The sequence below is a fragment of the Gymnoscopelus braueri genome (assembly GCF_963280865.1).
Source record: "Gymnoscopelus braueri genome assembly, chromosome: 10".
Taxonomy (NCBI): Eukaryota; Metazoa; Chordata; class Actinopteri; order Myctophiformes; family Myctophidae; genus Gymnoscopelus; species Gymnoscopelus braueri.
This window is the reverse complement of record NC_137611.1, coordinates 32,322,970-32,341,257: the sequence shown is the minus strand read 5'-3', so window position 1 is coordinate 32,341,257 and position 18,288 is coordinate 32,322,970. Positions and strand designations below refer to the sequence as shown.

At 42.4% G+C, this 18,288-nt stretch overlaps 3 protein-coding genes across 12 annotated transcripts in view; 1 reads left to right on the top strand and 2 right to left on the bottom strand.

The window, feature by feature from the left end:
- The first annotated feature begins 375 nt into the window (after nucleotides 1-375).
- Nucleotides 376-2,464, top strand: jund (JunD proto-oncogene, AP-1 transcription factor subunit). Its single transcript, XM_080439224.1, has one exon. The coding sequence runs from the start codon at nucleotides 671-673 to the stop codon at nucleotides 1,595-1,597; it is 927 nt and encodes a 308-aa protein (XP_080295350.1). The 5' UTR covers nucleotides 376-670; the 3' UTR covers nucleotides 1,598-2,464.
- Nucleotides 2,465-3,532: 1,068 nt separating this feature from the next.
- Nucleotides 3,533-13,260, bottom strand: rab3aa (RAB3A, member RAS oncogene family, a). The gene is made up of 5 exons (XM_080439225.1): nucleotides 13,193-13,260; nucleotides 10,925-11,149; nucleotides 6,949-7,067; nucleotides 6,116-6,240; nucleotides 3,533-5,754 (listed from the first exon to the last, which is right to left on the bottom strand). Exons 2-5 carry the CDS (start codon nucleotides 11,147-11,149, stop codon nucleotides 5,564-5,566), a joined length of 660 nt encoding a protein of 219 aa, XP_080295351.1. The 5' UTR covers nucleotides 13,193-13,260; the 3' UTR covers nucleotides 3,533-5,563.
- Nucleotides 13,261-14,045: 785 nt separating this feature from the next.
- Nucleotides 14,046-18,288, bottom strand: part of pde4ca (phosphodiesterase 4C, cAMP-specific a) — a 75,123-nt gene continuing 70,880 nt past the window's right edge. For all 10 annotated transcript variants that reach the window (XM_080440443.1, XM_080440445.1, XM_080440447.1 and 7 more), the window contains one exon: nucleotides 14,046-17,934. In XM_080440443.1, coding sequence (XP_080296569.1) covers nucleotides 17,419-17,934 — 516 coding nt within the window. In that variant the 3' untranslated portion in view covers nucleotides 14,046-17,418. The remainder of the gene's footprint in view (nucleotides 17,935-18,288) is intronic.

Below are 18,288 nucleotides of genomic sequence, written 5' to 3'. Positions count from 1 at the left end.
ACTTTAATTCCATTCTATTCTATTGAACTCTACTCTAGATATTCATTCTATCACTTTCAAGATGGCGTGAGAACTTTGTCCAAAGTTCTTCTTAAGACCGGCCTTGTCTGAGATGAAGAAATATTGCTGTAGGCCTGTTCTTCTATTCTTCCCTCCTTAGCCTTCGCCTCCTTACCTTCCCCGCCCAGTCTCTGCTCTCTTTTAGCGACCCTGAGCTTTTTTATGCTATGACATCAAACCACAATGCACTGCACTGTTTGTAGTTTACCTAGAGTCTCCATGGCAATAGAGACGGGCTCTGCCCCCTATTTAAACGAAACCGGAAACAAACGTCATTTTGGGCCAATCTCAGCGCTCTGAAGTGACATAATGGAATTTTTAGGGATAGAAAGCGAGCGGAGGGTTGGGTGTGCGCATAGCAGTCGTGCCATAGGGGAAAGGCGAGCGCTTGGTCGGGTGCGCAGGAAAGACAAATCCTGAAGGCAAGAAGAATAGCTCGCGAAGTCCGTCGATAGAATTTGATATAAAACAAAAGTGAAAATAGGGAAACGTCATCACGTGAAGTAAGGATCACCTGGTGTATGTTTTTTTTTTCCCTGCTTGGATTTTCCTGTTCGACTGGTCGTTGTTCATGCGTAACGCTCAACATTCCCTCATGTGAGGGGAGAGAATGGAAACAACCCTCTACCCAGGCACCGCGCTCAACACTCGAGGGATCTACAGCATCTATTCCCACAGCAGCATGATGAAGAAGGAAATTAATCTGAACCTGGACAACCAAAGCTCCGAGCTCAAGTCGAACCCGCTCCGCGACACGGATGGCATTCTGAACTCCCCGGACTTGGGACTCTTGAAGTTGGCTTCCCCGGACCTTGAACGCCTTATCATCCAGTCCAATGGCATGGTAACCACCACCCCGACGTCCCAGTTCCTCTACCCGAAGTCCGCCAGCGACGAGCAGGAGTTCGCGGAGGGCTTCGTCAAGGCTCTGGAGGACTTGCACAAGCAGAACCAGCTGAGCGAGGCGGCGTGCGTCTCGGCCGACAGGCTGGATCTCATCGGATCCAACGCGGTCTCCGCGGGGCTACAGAATTCGGACCTCCCCGTTTACACGACTCTGAACGGCTACGCAGCCAGTCCCTTGGGGACCACAGTGAATTATTCCACAGATACCATTCCGTTCCCGCCGCCGCCATCTCATCTGCTCAATGCGCAGCAACAGGCGGCCGCTGCGGCGGCTCTGTCACGACTCCAGCAGTCGCACGGGCTGAAGGACGAACCTCAGACGGTACCAGACATGCATTCAAGCTTCGGCGACAGTCCTCCCCTGTCTCCCATAGATATGGACAACCAGGAACGCATCAAGGCGGAGAGGAAAAAGCTGCGCAACAGAATAGCGGCGTCTAAATGTCGCAAGAGAAAACTGGAGAGAATTTCTCGCCTGGAGGACAAGGTCAAAAGCCTGAAAACACAGAACACTGAGCTGGCATCCACGGCCAGTGTGCTCAGGGAGCAAGTGGCCCAGCTGAAGCAGAAGGTGATGAACCATGTCAGCAATGGATGTCAGCTTCTCCCAAACCAAGTCCAGGCATATTAGAGAGGCAATGAGGCATATATCCACTAATTTTGTATTCTGTATGGATCTCTTTGGCAGTTGTAACTAAGCTATGTGGGTTCTCATTCTCTGAGGATCTAGGCCTGTGATCAGTTGAGACAGATATACCTTTTCTCATGTAAAAAAGGAATAGTCCCTTGTCCTTGAATATATCAGAGGATCAGTGTAGGGCCTTTATCAATGCAACGTCCAGGTAAAAGCCATGACTGACTGAAAAACACCTATTTGCATTTATTATGTAAAAAGGATCAGGCCTTGATGATAGCCTGAATGTACTGGGGCATCACAGGTCAAGTGACAGCAGATGTAGGCTGTAGCCCCTTGTTTAATGAAAATTGGGCTACAAAACCATTGTTATGCAGCAAACAGGCTAATTTTGCTGCCCTCCATAGGGGACCATCCATGTAGCAACTCAGCTATCCAGTGGAGTGGAATACAATAGCCTTACCTGCATGTAAAATGGACAATCTCAACAGTGCAACTTAACACCAGGGTGTCACAGAGTGCTGTCATCCACCGTGTAATATAATGCCTTACTTGTTTACAAGCACTTACCAATGACAAATGTATATTTTATTTACCGAAACGTACATGTCTTATTTTACATTATACTGTCCTAGTACTTGTAGCTGCCCTTCCTTTGCAAATATGAACAGTGCATGTTGTGTAGCTCTTGTGTACAGTAACTAATTGTATTTTCATGATTATGACTATTGTGTAGCTGTGTTTCTTTTCCAGTACGATCTCTTCATGAATGTATATCTGTGTACGTGTTGAGAAGCCCCATATAGCCATGTGTAATGGACTTTTACCTCCCCAAAGACCTTTATTAAATTCAGTGCATTATTACAGCTGGCTGTGTGTTTCTCTCTACCTCACTGAAGGGCAACTTACTGCAAAACAACAAAACAAAACAATATGCCATACTTGATTCATGTATCAGGAAACACGGGACTATTCTGCAAGATGGTAGTAACTGAGTTCTGCAGGACATTTGAGATGAGAACCAAACCATAAATGGTCAAACAAGGCTGTATGGGTGGAAAATAGTTAAAAAAAAAAAAAAAAGCAAACTGCAATATTATGCCCTCTGGTGGGCAGAACTAACAAATCCTCTGGGTTGTCATTTTCTAAGCCAACAGCAGAATATTTTGTCACATTTCTGTCTTTTTCAACACTGGGACAAGGTGACATTTTTACAACTCATTTATTGATTCCTCATCCTTTGCAAACCTGGCATTACAGAATTACAGCACAATTCACACAACTAAAACCCAACAGGGGGAGGGTGGGGGGGGCTTATTTACAGTGAGAGGGGGAGAGGGTAGGAGAGAAAAGACATGTTCCTAAATCAGAGGCAAGTTTACAGCTGTAGCAAAATGCAATATGCAATAACAAAATGAATGACTGATGCAGCGAAAACAGCATTATTCTCAGGAAGTGTTCAGACTTTGATTACTTCCAAAACATTTTCCCTTTTTGAAAACTACTGCAAAGTGTAGACAAAACTAGACATAGTGCAACCATTGCTTTGCTTCTCTAGGCTTCACTTCTACCAGACATTTGTTTTAAGTTGGTGGCGGGTGCAACTCTAAAATGTGTTGACTCTGAGCAAGCACTCTTCTAAAGTGTGCGTATGGTTTATCTGGAAACCGCTTTGGGAGGAATGATAAGCCAAACGGGCCAAGGCCCTTTAATCAAACAGTATTTTAAAACAGAGAAAGCCTTTAGGCAGGGTTACTTGCTGCTGATAGGCAGGTATTATATAGTACAAAGGCTGCTATTGCTGTGAGGAACACAGAATATATCGTTTTACCAAGTCTTAACCTCTTAAGAGTAGGATATGCAGCTTGTTTGAAAAGTACAGAAAAATCCAAGTACATACTGTCCAAAAAAAAAAAGAAACTTGGAAATGTATTGGAATGCTTTACTGTTTTAATTTAGGAAGTCTTGCTAGGTTTTATGTTCAGCTACAGTACATTAAAACACAAACATGAATTGGGAAACTCGGCCCATTGCTCTAGCATGGCATACAGTTGAAAATGTGTTTTGAACATTAATGGAGCACCATCTCAAAAGTCAATAAATAAATAAGTCATAAATACTGTATATAAATAGATTTCTGAAGTAATTTAGGTGCATGCATTCCCATGCAGTGTGGGAATGTACAAAGTTCAAAATGTTCTGCATCGTATACGCAACACTATTCCCTACTTGTAGAACCAGAAAGGGAGAGAGAAAAAAATATTAATCACACCATATGACATTTACCATGCTTAGAAAAAACAACCATACCTTTCCTCACAAAATGAAAAGAAAACCTGTATCTACTGATTGCATGGGAGGCTATCTGGAAGTCAATAGCAAAATTGCAGATTTGTAGTGTACCAGTGCATACACAGAACTTCTTGTGTCTGCATATATCTTTTGCAGTGCACATTGTGCGCAACTGTGAACAGTGAGTGAGTACTTGTACACATAAGAGGGAAAGTTTGGGCCTTAACGTTTGCTCCTGGACGTTGAGCACCGCTCGCTAGCTTACAATACTAAAACTGCAGGGAAGAGCAGGGTTCACACCTCAGTACGCTCACACCAAACACATGATCATCCAATCAATCAACCGTGGAAACAAAACAAAAAGCAGACAACAAAAACATCACCAACATGCACCTCTCACAAAGCACAGGAATGCATCCATGATGTCATATATATTATCTCGTCACAATAGTTATCTATTAAATCTTTTTTTACATACATCTTTTCCTCATGAAAGAAGCCTGTTTTCCATCAAATTTTCTCTAGTCAAGGTTTACTTTGAAAACCCCCCAAACAAAACGATTATTAAATGTAAGTTTAAAAAAAAGGAGAAAAAAAAAGCTGGAAGCGAGTGCAATGTCCTATGCGTCCAAACAACAGAATGTCTGATGCTCTTCTACAAGTCCAACTAAAATAAATAATCGAACTGATATGCAAGATTTTGGTCCATTTTCTTCCCCTTATACTTAAAATTCACAGACAAATGTAAAGACAATCTGGCAAGCGACCCTGTTTTGACATCAGACTTGGACCAAGGCGTCTGCAGAAACTCACATACACGACTGGGATGTAGTGGTGATTTAACATGTTTCAAACCACACCCAGCCAATTCGACCAAATGTAACTCTATCTGTAACGACCTGTATTTCCGAAGGGACTAAGATGACGCAAAATGTGATTTGGTGGCCTTTTCACTTGAGGCCCTGGTGCTTGGGGCGGAGGGTTAATGAAGTCACTAACGGCCAACTAACATTTTGGACTGGGAGTAAAAACACATATGAATAAGAAATTACATAATGCCCTGACCCGGCCTTGTACAACTTTGTAAAATAAATAATGAAAAATACATGTTTGGTTGGTGTGGGAAGCCCTGTGTAATGCCTGATAGAGACAGTGAGTTCAGGGTTGTACACTGTACACAGTTCTTAAAACGCTCTACTATTATATTTAATGTCTTGAACCAAAGAACAACAATAAAAGAAAAAAGCTTACATCAGCCTAAAAATCTTAGGGGATTGACAGCTCACTCCGACAGTGCATGTGACGTAGTGTGAGGGGTAGAGAGTCTCTTTATGTATGTGTGTGTGTGTGTGTGTGTGTGTGTGTGTGTGTGGGGGGGGAGGGGAGGGGAGGGGGCAGCAGTGTTTGTATGTATGAGGGAAAATGAAAACATAAATTGCACGTGTATTAAGGAGAGATAGAAAAATAGACAGAGAGAGTAGACAGGAGGAGAGTGAAGAGAGAGTGTAACTACTGTAGGTCTGAGAGTGTCTACAGTGTGTGTGTGTGTGTGTGTGTGTGTGTGTGTGTGTGTGTGTGTGTGTGTGTGTGTGTGTGTGTGTGTGTGTGTGTGTGTGTGTGTGTGTGTGTGTGTGTGTGTGTGTGTGTGTGTGTGTGTGTGTGTGTGTGTGTTTAGCAAGCACAGTCTTGGGAAGACCTCTGAGGCGTCTCGTGGAGCTGTGGGCCCTGTTTGGACCCCGTGACAGTGGGGTCTGCGTTGTCCAGACTGTCTGACATCCTCTCACAGATGATGTCCACCAGCCGCTCAAAGGTCTGCTTCACATTGATGTTGTCCTTGGCACTGCACTCGAAGTGCTCGAAACCTGGAGAGAAGAACAACATTTTGCGGACATTTTCGTGAATGTGCTTGTCTGCATGTGTGTGTGTGTGTGTGTGTGTGTGTGTGTGTGTGTCAGAGAGAGAGTTTGTACAACAGGAGAGTGGTGTTGCGGACACTGGGTTTGCTTGAAGTCTTTCAAGCAAACCCTATTCTAATTTGCATGGGAAGTTTTGATTACATGGCAATTATACTCGAATGCCAGTGTCTCTTGGTGAAAATAACAGATCTCCACAAGCTCAATACATCGCATTGCAGTGCATTGTGAGCTTGTAGATCGGCTATTTTTGCTGTACGACGGTGTCAGGCTTAAGTGGTTATGTGAGTTGGTTTTTGACTTGACTTACCCAGCTGTTCAGAGAGCTGTCTGCCCCTCTCTGCAGCCACCACTCTCTCGTCCTCCATGTCACATTTGTTCCCCACCAGGAGGACTTGGGCGTTGTCCCACGAATACGTCTTGATTTGGGTCGACCTGCCAGCAAACAAACAGCAGTTTGAATGCAGTGGCTCATAATTCGTGTCCAGGGCCACAGAGACTTCAGAGTGTTATTTCATTTCTTTACTGCCGAAGCGTTTTCTTTTCCTTTTTCTTAATAATTAACTGAATGACGCACTGCCTACATTGAGGCCAAAAGGTGACTGGAAGTATTGGTTCATTTAGAGAAAAGTCTGCACACTTCTCTCTTGCAGTTAAAAAAAGGTATTTATTGGACTATGTAACATAGCCCTATAAAGACCTTTTGGGTGTGCGTTTGTTATTTTATTTATTCTACTAAATATTGTAAATTTAACAGCAACAAGTAACCAAGCCAATATTTATTCAAAAAATTACAACAAATGTATGTTGCTATATACTGTACATAGCAACAGGAACCCCAAAAGGGGTTCGCGTCCTGAAAGGTATAGTTACAAATAGGGGTTTCCGCCCAAACAGTGGGGTCTGAGGACCCCCGGGAGTCCTTGAGGTTAGTTAGTTAAAATGAGTTAATATAGCATCAAAATCCGTTTAATCACTTTATATATAAAGGCATTATATATACATAGGCTATTTGAAAATAGCCGATCACAATATATATTGTGAGCTTGTAGATCAAACCACACTTACTTCAAAGTAATGAATAGAATAATCGCTAAGAAAAGAATGGATAGTTGCAGCCCTAGTTGCCCACTGATTCCTTACCAGTCCTGTACAGCGTTGAAGGACTCCTCATTTGTGATGTCATACATGAGAATGAAGCCCATAGCTCCCCTGTAGTATGCTGTGGTAATAGTTCTGTAGCGCTCCTGGCCAGCAGTGTCCTACAAACACAAAACCACATGTCAGGGCTGTTAAAATGTGTATTGTTTGATTAGATGCATTTTTTTATGTTGTGAGGCACACACATATTATCCTTGATCAACTGCCCTCATGTGAACCACAATGAAAATGGTGACAATGACATAAGCCTCTTGTCATTCTTTAACAATGTTACAGGATGCAGGATTCCACAAACCAAAATGTGTGTTCCCATGGCGTGGGACAGTGTTTACCATTACTGGAACAGTTGGTTTGAGGCCTGCAGCCAGACACCCAGTGGGACAGCATTAGGTATTCCATCCATGTGTCAGTCAATGGTATCAGCATTAGAGAGCAGACAAAGTGAACTTGTGCTAAGCAGAGAAGCTAATTCAACAGATCGCCACCATAGGTGGCATCCAGTAATGTTGATTTATGATAAGGGTGACCAATGCAGTATTTGCAGATATGAAGGTGGCAGGATGATTTCTAAAAAAATGATGTCTTTATCCAAAGCACTTAACAATGTGCGTTAATACATTCACCCATTGACAGTGGAGGCAACCATGCAGGGCACCAACATGCTCATCGGGAGCATTTAGGGATGTGTCATGGACACTGCAACACTGGGGATTGAACCAGTTTCAAGACATTCGCTCTACCTCCTAAGCCACTGTCTGTTCTTCCAGGGTTTTTCCTGCACAGAAACTGTTTGGGTAGCCGCCTAAGTGAAATTTGGGCTGCCACAGCCAAAACTAAAAAAAGGTTTTTACATAAGACTTTCATCATGTAATCTTGCGTTTTTGAGTTATTAGATTATTGCCCGGTTGCTTTGGTAGACTAGTAGTACAGAAAAAGCCATCCACAACTGACTGATATACTGTACAGTATGTTCACAACACAATAGGTACATAGGGGAATAGGCAGTTTACCTTCTATACACTGTCTCTTGCTCACTACTGTAACATGTTAAAGAGCAATTTTCAAATACAGTAGTATGAAATTGCTCTGATTGCACGCAAGAGGCGTTTGTGTTTTTGGTGTTGTGGCACACAGAAAAGTGTATTAGTCGCTCACGAAGCCTCAGTGAAGTCAATATGATTTCATTTAACTTATATCCTTCCTATATTAAATTGCCAACATATATGTTGGGTAGACAGTAGATGGTGGATGTCACAAACGTAACATGCTCACAAACAAATATACAGATTTGTGCATGTGGTGCCATTGTTGAGGCGCGCACTGTGTCCCTTTTATGTCCATAATATGGAGTTCTGCATTAGCCATGTCCAAATATAGAGTCCAGGCCAGACTCTATGGCGTTGTCATATTAATGGCATCAGCATACTTCATATATGGAGATACCCATATGGGCATATGCCAATACATGGGCATATCGGTCAGATCGGCAGTGTGAAGAAGACTCTAGTATATAAAAATTGTCTTGTGGTTGGGCGGACGGTGGCTGTCACAAACGTAACATCCGTATTTGATTAGTCAACACAACCCATTGGCTTTGCGGGTCCATCAAGCTTTGTGTGACGTAGCGCTCTGATCAGCGCTACTAGATGTGAAGGCCACGTAGCGGCATGAAGAACATAGTAATAAAAAAGAAAGCATCATGAAATTCAGATGTGCTGGCCTACCCTGCACTTAGCTAATTCATGTTGTGAGACTATGTTAGTGTATGCATGCATTTTGTATTAGGCTTTAATCCATTTTCTTTTATTTGTCTCTCTAATCCGAAAACTGTAAAACATTCTGTAACAAATTCAAAGGTACGGTTTTAATAATGGTTTTCTTCTTAGTTTTGTAAACAGCTTTCGTACAGGAAATGGAAATTTGTATGGTTCTGTGGTTTGAGGCAGTAAATTTGTCTAGTCAGAAATTCACTGAATGCATCTCAAGTAAACAATAAATCAAGTTCTGTGCCTGTCAGAGAGAGAGAGAGAGAGAGAGAGAGAGAGAGAGAGGCAGGGTCCCCACACATTTTTAGCAATGAATTTCCAAAACTTTTCCAAAACTTTTCCAGAATATTTAGCCCAATTTCCAGGCCTATAAAACAATCATTCAGCGCAATAATGTGTCTCTTACTCCTATGTACAATGCCCAAAGATAGGCAGTGTAGCAAAAATAAAGCATAGAATATAAAATAGTACAATTTCATTCAACATTTCGTGCAAAATTAGGGCATAGTGACCCTGCGAGCGAAAATAGGAGGGGTGGACAACGTCGTTGCACGGTTCGTTGTCTCATTAAAAAACATGTATTTTAATGAGATTTCATCGCCCGCTCATTTCGCGTCACGTCGCATCACGTCGCATCACGTCGCATCACGTCGCATCGCTGGCAGTGCGGATGGGGTGTTACACAGCCCGTTCGGCGAAAAACTACTTATGTTACATATTTTGTGTAATGTTATACATGTTTATGAAAATGTTTTGTATTAAAAAAAATCAATAGGCAAAAACAATGCATAGCCAAATATTTTTCCAGGACCCTTGATAAATTCCAGGACCTTTGATCAATTCCAAACCTTTTCCAGTACTGGATTTTTTTTATTTTTATTTCAAAATATTTCCAGGAATTTCATGACCGTGGGGACCCTGGAGAGGGGGGGAGGGTAACTGTACATAGCTCTAATGAAACAAAGCCTTGCTGAGACACCACCTTTTGAAAGCATCTGTGCATTGGAAGATACAGTATAATACAAAACAGATCAAATGGCGTTGGCGTTGCTACATGTTATAAAGAACACAAATGATAATCCATGCAAAACCTATTGAGCACTGCTGGCTTGGACTTGAAAAAAAATGTTGTACATGTAAAAAGTTTAACATGACTCAGAGTAAGTAAGAGAGTTACAGAGAAGAGAAGAGAAGAGAAGAGAAGAGAAGAGAAGAGAAGAGAAGAGAAGAGAAGAGAAGAGAAGAGAAGAGAAGAGAAGAGAAGAGAAGAGAAGAGAGCTATTCTCCTCATACTTGCCACAGCTGTCAGATGGGGAAGATCATAGGAGACTGACAGTTATGGTCTAAAAAATAACCAGAACCCCCAATATCTGGATCCATTGAGAGAACATCTCCAACTAGCTGTACCTGTACCAGAATAACTAATGGCGCTTACATACTAGTGTTGAAAACAGGCAGGCACCAGACAATCCAGGGCACTGTCCATGGACAGTCCATTATGTCTTTTTTTTGTGCCTATTAACTGTGCTGAAGACTGCAATGGGACCTTCTTACTGGTCCCACTCACTCACTCTGAATCAAAACTTCTTCTGTGGAGGGAACAGAAGTGCTGAGCTCAGCCGGGATCCACATCTTTGCAAAAGTCTAGTCTATTGTGCTTTCAGAGTACATGGTAATGCTGAGGAATGTGCTGAGGGACTGGACATCCATGGCCACGAGGGAATGATCATGTTAAAGTCAGGGTATTGCATGTTGCATTTGGGTTGGGGGGACAGGGATAGACAAGAAGAGTAGTCTGTCACAGAAGGGTATGTTAAAAAGATTTCAAATAGTAATGTACCACAGTCTGGTGTCGCATACGTTTTTGATATCCCCAGATCTTCTTTTTGTTGCGTCAGGGAAAATAAAATGATTTCTCACTTGGGCCCAAATATTGCTTTTATCCTTAAGTTTGGATCAACTACAAAGCATATTCACAACAGTGTGGTTTGGTCCCAACTCTGTCAGAACATCATACGACTTGGCTAAGAAGTCATTCACTTGTGGTAACAACCTTCCAAATGGTCTATGTAGTAAAATTTGTATAGATGAAAAAGATATATATATATATTATATATTTACACTGAGTGCAACGCTCCAGATTTGACTGTGTCGGTGTGTGTTTGTATATCTATGCATGTTGGGCTCCTCACCCAGATCTGCAGTTTTATCCTCTTGTCGTTCCTGTAGATGGTCTTGACCTTGAAGTCGATTCCCACCGTGCTCACGAAGGCTGGCGTGAACGAGTCGTCGGCGTAGCGAAAGAGGAAGGACGTCTTGCCCACGCTGCTGTTCCCGATGATCAGGATCTTGAACATGTAATCAAAGTTCTGGTCCGAGGACTCCTTCTGGCCGTATGTGGCATTTGCTGACGCCATCTTTGGGGGGGGGGCATAATAAATTTAGATACAGGTCATGGAGTACAGGTTGTGGGTACAAGACAAGTTGTAATACTTCAGGTTGCAGTCACAGCCAGGGAAAAAAGGGGAAAGAAAACAACCAATTTCAAGCAATCAGGTACCACTATAGTAACCATAATATCGCCAATTGGCAAATATTCCAACCATGGATCTATTACACCCCAGTAAGCCTATGCATGGTTACAGTATAGGCAACAGGGTACAATTTCCCACGCAAACGCTATAGTTTATATCATTGTCTGTCTGAGTCTTTTCCGGGTCTGCTCAGATAAATCATGTAGCATAAATCAAGTAGGGAAAACAGTGCAGGTCCTGTGATCTTGATCGGGTCTAAAGCATCCTGTTTCGTGATACAATAATACCAATAGTCTAGTTTCTGATCAAATGATGTGCTGCATTAGCTTATCCTTACTGAGATATGATCAAAATCCACTTCCCTCTCTGTGTGGCTTATAATTCAAGAAATGAAACTGGTGAGATCTCCTAAAATTGACTGATCTCATCTAACCACATTCACCAGCCCTCAAACCATTAAAGGAACAGAATTCACATTATTCAAACCTATGAACTTGGAAACAATCAATTATTATTAATGGTTTATTTATTACACTGTTATACAATTATACAGTATGTATCTGCCTGGTTCTTTTCTCCCACAGGCTCAATTCGCTGATGCCATCAACTAATTTACAGTGTGCAGGATTAATTAAGTTGCAATAACTGACACTGATACCATCAATTCAAACCATTAGCCAAACCTTTGTAGCGAGTGCGCGCACAGCAACAGCAAGTTTCTGTCTGAAGCCTGACAGATGGAAAACATGCATACTGATAAAATTAGAAGAAAACCCTAATAGTCAAATCTGATTGGTTTGTAAAGAATAGATGGTGGTCAGGTGAGGTGGCGAGTGAGTGAGTCATGGCTTCTTGACTCAAATCCAACCCTGTATTTCAAATGAATCAGCAAATGTACTTAGTCGGAGGGGAAGTGTTGTCATCTTATTCTCATTTAATCAATCATCAAATTTGATCATGTACTGTACGTAGGGCCTATACAGTAAGTGAATGCCAGTCCAACAGACAGAGTTAATTAAATGTCTGTGCAATGTGCAGTCATATTCTGTTCTTAATCGTCAGACAGAGAAAGGACGAGTAATTATTTGAGATAAAATGCCCCTCTGAACTGAAGCAACCCTGTATTTACTTGTTACGGGGCCGAATGGAGTTTTCTTCTCCAGGTAGCAGGTGTCTTAACGTCTAACTCACGGTCGGGGACAAGGAATGCACTCGGAGCTATAGATAAGAGGGCGGAAGCACCAAGGCTTAAGCAGCCAGTTAAGCAGCGGCTCAACTGCCTCTATCCCATCCAGAGACCTCATGGAGGAGCAGCTCCACCAACCCATTCATATCAATGCACGATTGCACATATGGTTCATGGTTGGTTACATTTTCAGCTGGTAGGCCACAGTAGATGAGGCGTTGTCATGTCCAATACAATCCTCGGACAGATCACTTGTCTATTTCAGCATTCGACTGTTTCTGATGACAAAATAAACACTATTTCATTCCCAAAAAAAAAAAAAAACGCATCTAAAGCACGTACTGTCTGTCACAAACCACCTATAGCTACCGTTAGCTGACCCCACTGTCTTGCAGTGTTGTTGGGCTGGGCACCCAATATACTGCGATTGCTAGGCAACAGGACTGATAAAACAAATTAAAAATCTTAATTAAAAATACAAAAAAAATATTAAAAAGCCTACAATCAAGTTAACATCACCATGACTAGCATAGCATCACACTTTAATTGACAAGTCGGCAGCAGCTATAAGCATCCATGTCAAATGAAGGTTATACTCTTCCTCATTTCACCGTCAAATGACCATATTTAAATAGACGGTGATCAATGACAGATTGTCCCAATGCCTTCTAGAGGTGCTACTGTTAATCTTTCATATTTATGTCCCAGCTGCACAGGAGAAATCGGCCCAAGGCTCTTACCGTGAAATGTGTGTTATGTCCTCGGCTTGGATCCGCGGTGGCTACGAGCCCACAGTGCTGCACCTGCAGTAGGTTGGGGGCGTCACGTGACCAACAGGGGAGAGCCTCTTTCTCTGGTGTTTCGACCAGGTGGGCGTGGTTTTAAGGCATAGTCTTGAGTGTTAGGTTTAGGCACCACGGCCACCTGGGCGAAACACCAAAGAAAGAGGGAGTCCCCATGGCCGACAGCTTCCCACTGGGCGGGTACCACGGTGGAGCTTTAAAGAACCCTATTCATACTTCGTCGCAAGGCGGTGTCGCGCGTCGAAAATAGCCAATCTCCAAGCTCACAACAACGCGCTTGCGCCACACGTTGTGAGCTTGGAGGTCTGCTATTTTCGGCATGCGACACCGTCCGTGCGACGGAGTATAAATGTAGGCTATAAGAATGACTGGCGGTCTGAGGAGCCAATCAGAAACGTGAACGTTTGCTCAACTTTCGCAGGGCTGAGCCCACACACATCATAATATTCGGGATTATTGATGAAGGCAAAATTATCTGTGAAATACATGATAAAATAAAATAAGCATTTACGTAAAATAAAACAATCATTCAGGGATTTTATATTAGTCATTATTTAAATAATTGCTGTGCTTGCTGTTAGGCAAATGTTTTTTTGTTTGTTTTTTACTATCCAGTTCAGAGAATGATAAAGACTAGCCCTAGAATGGCTGTGATATTACATACATTTCATGGGGCTAGATAAAGACATGCATATTGTCAGAAAAACAACAAGTTATCTCACTACTTCAATGTTTTGGACTATGTCCCCAAACAAAATTGAAAAAAGAAAAAAATCAGCAATACATGATATCAAAAGCATGAAGAGTCTTTCCTTTATTGGCAAGATGTAGTCAGGCATGTACAATTACAGTCAGAGAGAGCGAGAGAGATAGCGCTAACACACCCATTGTAAAAGAGCAGTGTGTGGATTGTCAAGGCTGCAGAATATCAATTCTTGGCTTGTACTCATAGAACTTCTAAGACTGGTCCACTCTTTTGACCATTTAAGCAATGCTATGACATAGGAGGCAAACTGTCCTCAGATCAGAATTCTCACTTTAGGTTTTCTCATAAATACAAGCTCTGACCAGGTCAGGAGAGAAGGGAAGATAAGAAGAGACAACTGCTTCAGAACACCCAGAAAAATAGGCTATCTTTGTAACTGCACAATTTTACCTAGAAAATACCTGAAAGTCTGAGTATTTTGTTTCCTTCTTTTTTGCTTATAGGTGTAATGTAACTGGCAGAAAGTACAGAAATCAAAGGGAAAGAAAACTGGTTGAGTAGTAGTCTAAATCTTTCCTGTTTAACTTACTCCCACAGCTACATAAATACTAGGCCTCTGACCAAATACAATCAAACCTTTCATCATCTCTGACAGATATAGAAATAATAAATAAACTGTACATAATAAAGCATTGTGAGGAAAATATACAAAATAAAACAAGTGTCACTTAGAGAGAGTCCTTATGCAAATATGTCATTTTGATGCTGGTGAAGCCGCTGCTTGCTAATTTAGTCGTTAGTGGAGTTATTGTAAGTGGAAGGCATCGTGAGTGTTGGTCTGTGTGCTGCTCTTTGTAGTTACAGTATGATCGGAACAAGTGTTTCTTCAGCATTTCAGATAACAACACATCTATGACCAAAACAAAACTGTGTGGCTGAAAATAAGGCTCCGGGAACACAACATCTCCAGGTCTTTCATCCAATAAAAACGTGATTTACCATGATTTTGGCAACAAGTGAAGATATGGACAGTTGTCCACAGGTTACGTTTCTATACCATATGAACTCTCTTTCCTGTTCTTTCCTGAATCTGGCAGCCAATGTCATGCATCTCTCATGAGAAACATAATTGTTGTATAGTCATAAAAAAAAGCTTTAGTTACGCCAACGGCATCTGTTTAAGAGCGAGCTGCAGTGGTCCAGCCCATGCTATAAGAAGAATCGACCATAGTTATCAAACCCACATGCGAACAGAAAGGCAGAATACTATGAAAGTCATATTACACACGTTCAACTGTACGGCCATACTGGAAGTGCAGAGCTGTAAATGTACCATACAAAGTGCTTTGGTTTTTTTTTGTTTCCTCTTACAAAATACATCAAAATGTCCACCCAATTAGTCAGTCATTCACTCGCACAAACAACACCATGTCTTTTAAGACAATTTCAGTTTTCAGTTATTGTTTGGAGAGGAGGTAACAGAAAAAGAGTCACTGTGGGTCAGATTGGCACATTGGGTGCGACAATCAACTAACTTAGTCAGTTATTGATGGAAAGTAGCCAGTGGCAAAATGGAAATTACAGTACGGGTTATGTCATGCTTGCTTGGCACTTGTTTTGTCATTGGCAATGTCCCTGCGAAGAGCAGAATATTGATAAATGACAAAATGGGGAGGGGGAAAAAAAAGAATCTGGCACAGCAAAGTGTCCCTTAGCAAGCTGCCGTTAGAATGATGGCAATTTGACTCTTTAGTCAAATTTCCTCATAAACCTATTCATGAAATTCTCCCAATATATACTTTACAAACCCGCTGAATTACAAAATTGTACTATATTAGCAACGGTGGTACCTGAGTAAGTGGATGACACGTTCAACATGTTCTGCAGTAACAGCCATGAATTTGAAAGGATGGCACAAAAGTAGTACTGTAGCACTTATATTGCTCCACCGTCCTTCAGAGTAAAGCTTAATTCAGTACTTCATCGTAGGACTTCAAGTGAGCGACACCATCACGCGACAAAGCACAAATTAAGCTTCACTCTGACTATACTGTCTACACATGACAGGCAGGTATGTGCTGGTTGCTTCACCACCAATGACAATCTATTCCTCAGTCATCTGCCTCCAATTATGTTCATGTTTTGGCCCATGCCTTTAAAAGCTTGACGGGGAGTGGCAATGAGCAAAAACAGTAAAGTGCTAAAATGTGAAGGCAAACTGAGGAAATGAGTGCCAAAAACAATCAGGGATACATACATACACACAACATTAGTGAGATTGAAATAGAAATAAACAAAGAGGTGGTCAAATTATAACAAACAGTAGCCTAACTGGTGTGGGTAGCCCTACAACAAAACAACATTTTGAATGTGTTTTCCATGCAAAACAGCACAGGTCCTCCGGCCTCCAGTTCCATAACCAGAACTCAACACTAGGAGGCACCATGTGTGCATGCTACACACTGCTCTGGAGGGAATTCCTATGGTATTCCTAGTCAATACTGATCCAAGATCTGTTTTGTTGCTGTCAATATAATAGTTGAGGTCAGGATTAGTGAAGTGGGGAAAAACACAAGCCTGAACCAAATAAAAGCCTCAAAACAAAATGCATTGTAGTCTTATTTTTCATCCAAATCTACTGCCTGGTGTCCATAGTTGCCATGTGGCACCAGTTGAAAGGATTGAAAAATATTAATGATGGCATCACTCAAGATGTTTTGCTACAGCCTCTTCATAAAATCACCCAAAGGTCCCTACTGCGCTGTTCTGTTTTGTTTGCTTCTTTATTTGCTTTTCTATTATTACGTTTTGTCTCTTCTACTTACAGAACAAAATAAAAGATATCTTTCACAGGCTGACTACAAAAAGGCCTGGCAACACAGCATAGTCGCTGTATGCCATGTAAGTTTGGCGTGGTGTCTTAAAATACCTACATTGTTACAGTATGTCCACTCATCAATTCCTCACATTCTTCATAAAAGTCACACATATTGTAGTCCAAAAGAGGAAGACAACTCTCTCATTTGTTGTGGTAGACCTTGGGGTGGCTGGTAAAAATGGAAGGTGTTTGTTTGTGTTTAGTTTTTGCTTCCTATTGTCTTTGCTCTACCCACACAGCAAAGAATGTCTGACTCAAAAGACGACCATACAAAAGACCAGCCAGAAACTTGGTTTCCTGTTCTTTTCAACTGCAACTAAGGGAACAGTATGACTCTGTCATTCTGTCCTTCTCCAGTGCGAGGTGACCGCTGCACACTGCTGCGCACGCTTCCTGAACGACCACACACGTCTGCCGCTCGCGTTCCCCTCCACGCTTTGTCTTATCGCTCTGTCTCTGTCTCTCAGAGGTGGCTGCAGCACTGACTCGATGGGAGTGAGGGAGGACGAGGCACCAAAATAAAGAAAAACTACCCTCCCCCCCAAAAAAGGCCCAAAAGTACAAAAAGCCACCATGGTGTTATGTGCCTAGCTTGAAGTGTGGCGCCCCGGCACTCCCTTCCCTGTCCATTTCTCTGTCCTCTGCCACATCTTTGTCTGAGTCTAAGGAAAACGTCCTGCCCGCACCGGAGGCAACCATTTTGGGTAGCGGGACAGGAGTGGTGGATGGGGATTCAAGTCTACCCTCAGAATCAGGTATGGAGAGGCCTGTGCTCCCCCTGACAATGTACCTTTCCTCCTCTTCGGGGGGACTCTCTGAGTCAGATTCTCCTTCCTCTTCCAATGTCAGCTCAAACTGGAACTTGTCCGTGGAAGTCGAGTTACCACCGTTGCCCCCTTCTCCGAGCACAGAGGCTCCTCTGGGAAGGTCCGCCTCCTCCTGGCCCTCCGGGGTGGGCGAGGGGCTGTGTGTGATCATGCTGTGGTACCACTCCCTGTTGTCCTCCAGCGTATCCAGGATGTCCTGGGCATCGGGGTGCACAAGGTCGGCCCAAGTCTCCCAGAGCGGGTGAACAATGTAGTCGATGAAACCCACCTAGGAGAGAGAGGGTGGGTGGGGGGTGGGCAATAGGACGTTATATATATTTGTATTTTATCATTATTTCTATAACCGACCTTGTTTTTATTCCCATTTAACGATAAAGCCATACTGTATGCTTTTTCCATCTCATTCTCCACTCAGTAACGATGTATGGCTCTAGTTTTACTGCGTCGCACGACAGCGTCGCATGCTAAAAATACCAAGCTTTACAAGAGGTTGTAAATCTGCTATTTTCAACCTGTGATACCATCATACAACTAAGTATAAATCGGGCATGTTAGTGTATCTTCGTTACAGGGCTTATGACTGCGAGTGTGGACGTGCAACGTGACATACAGTATGACATGG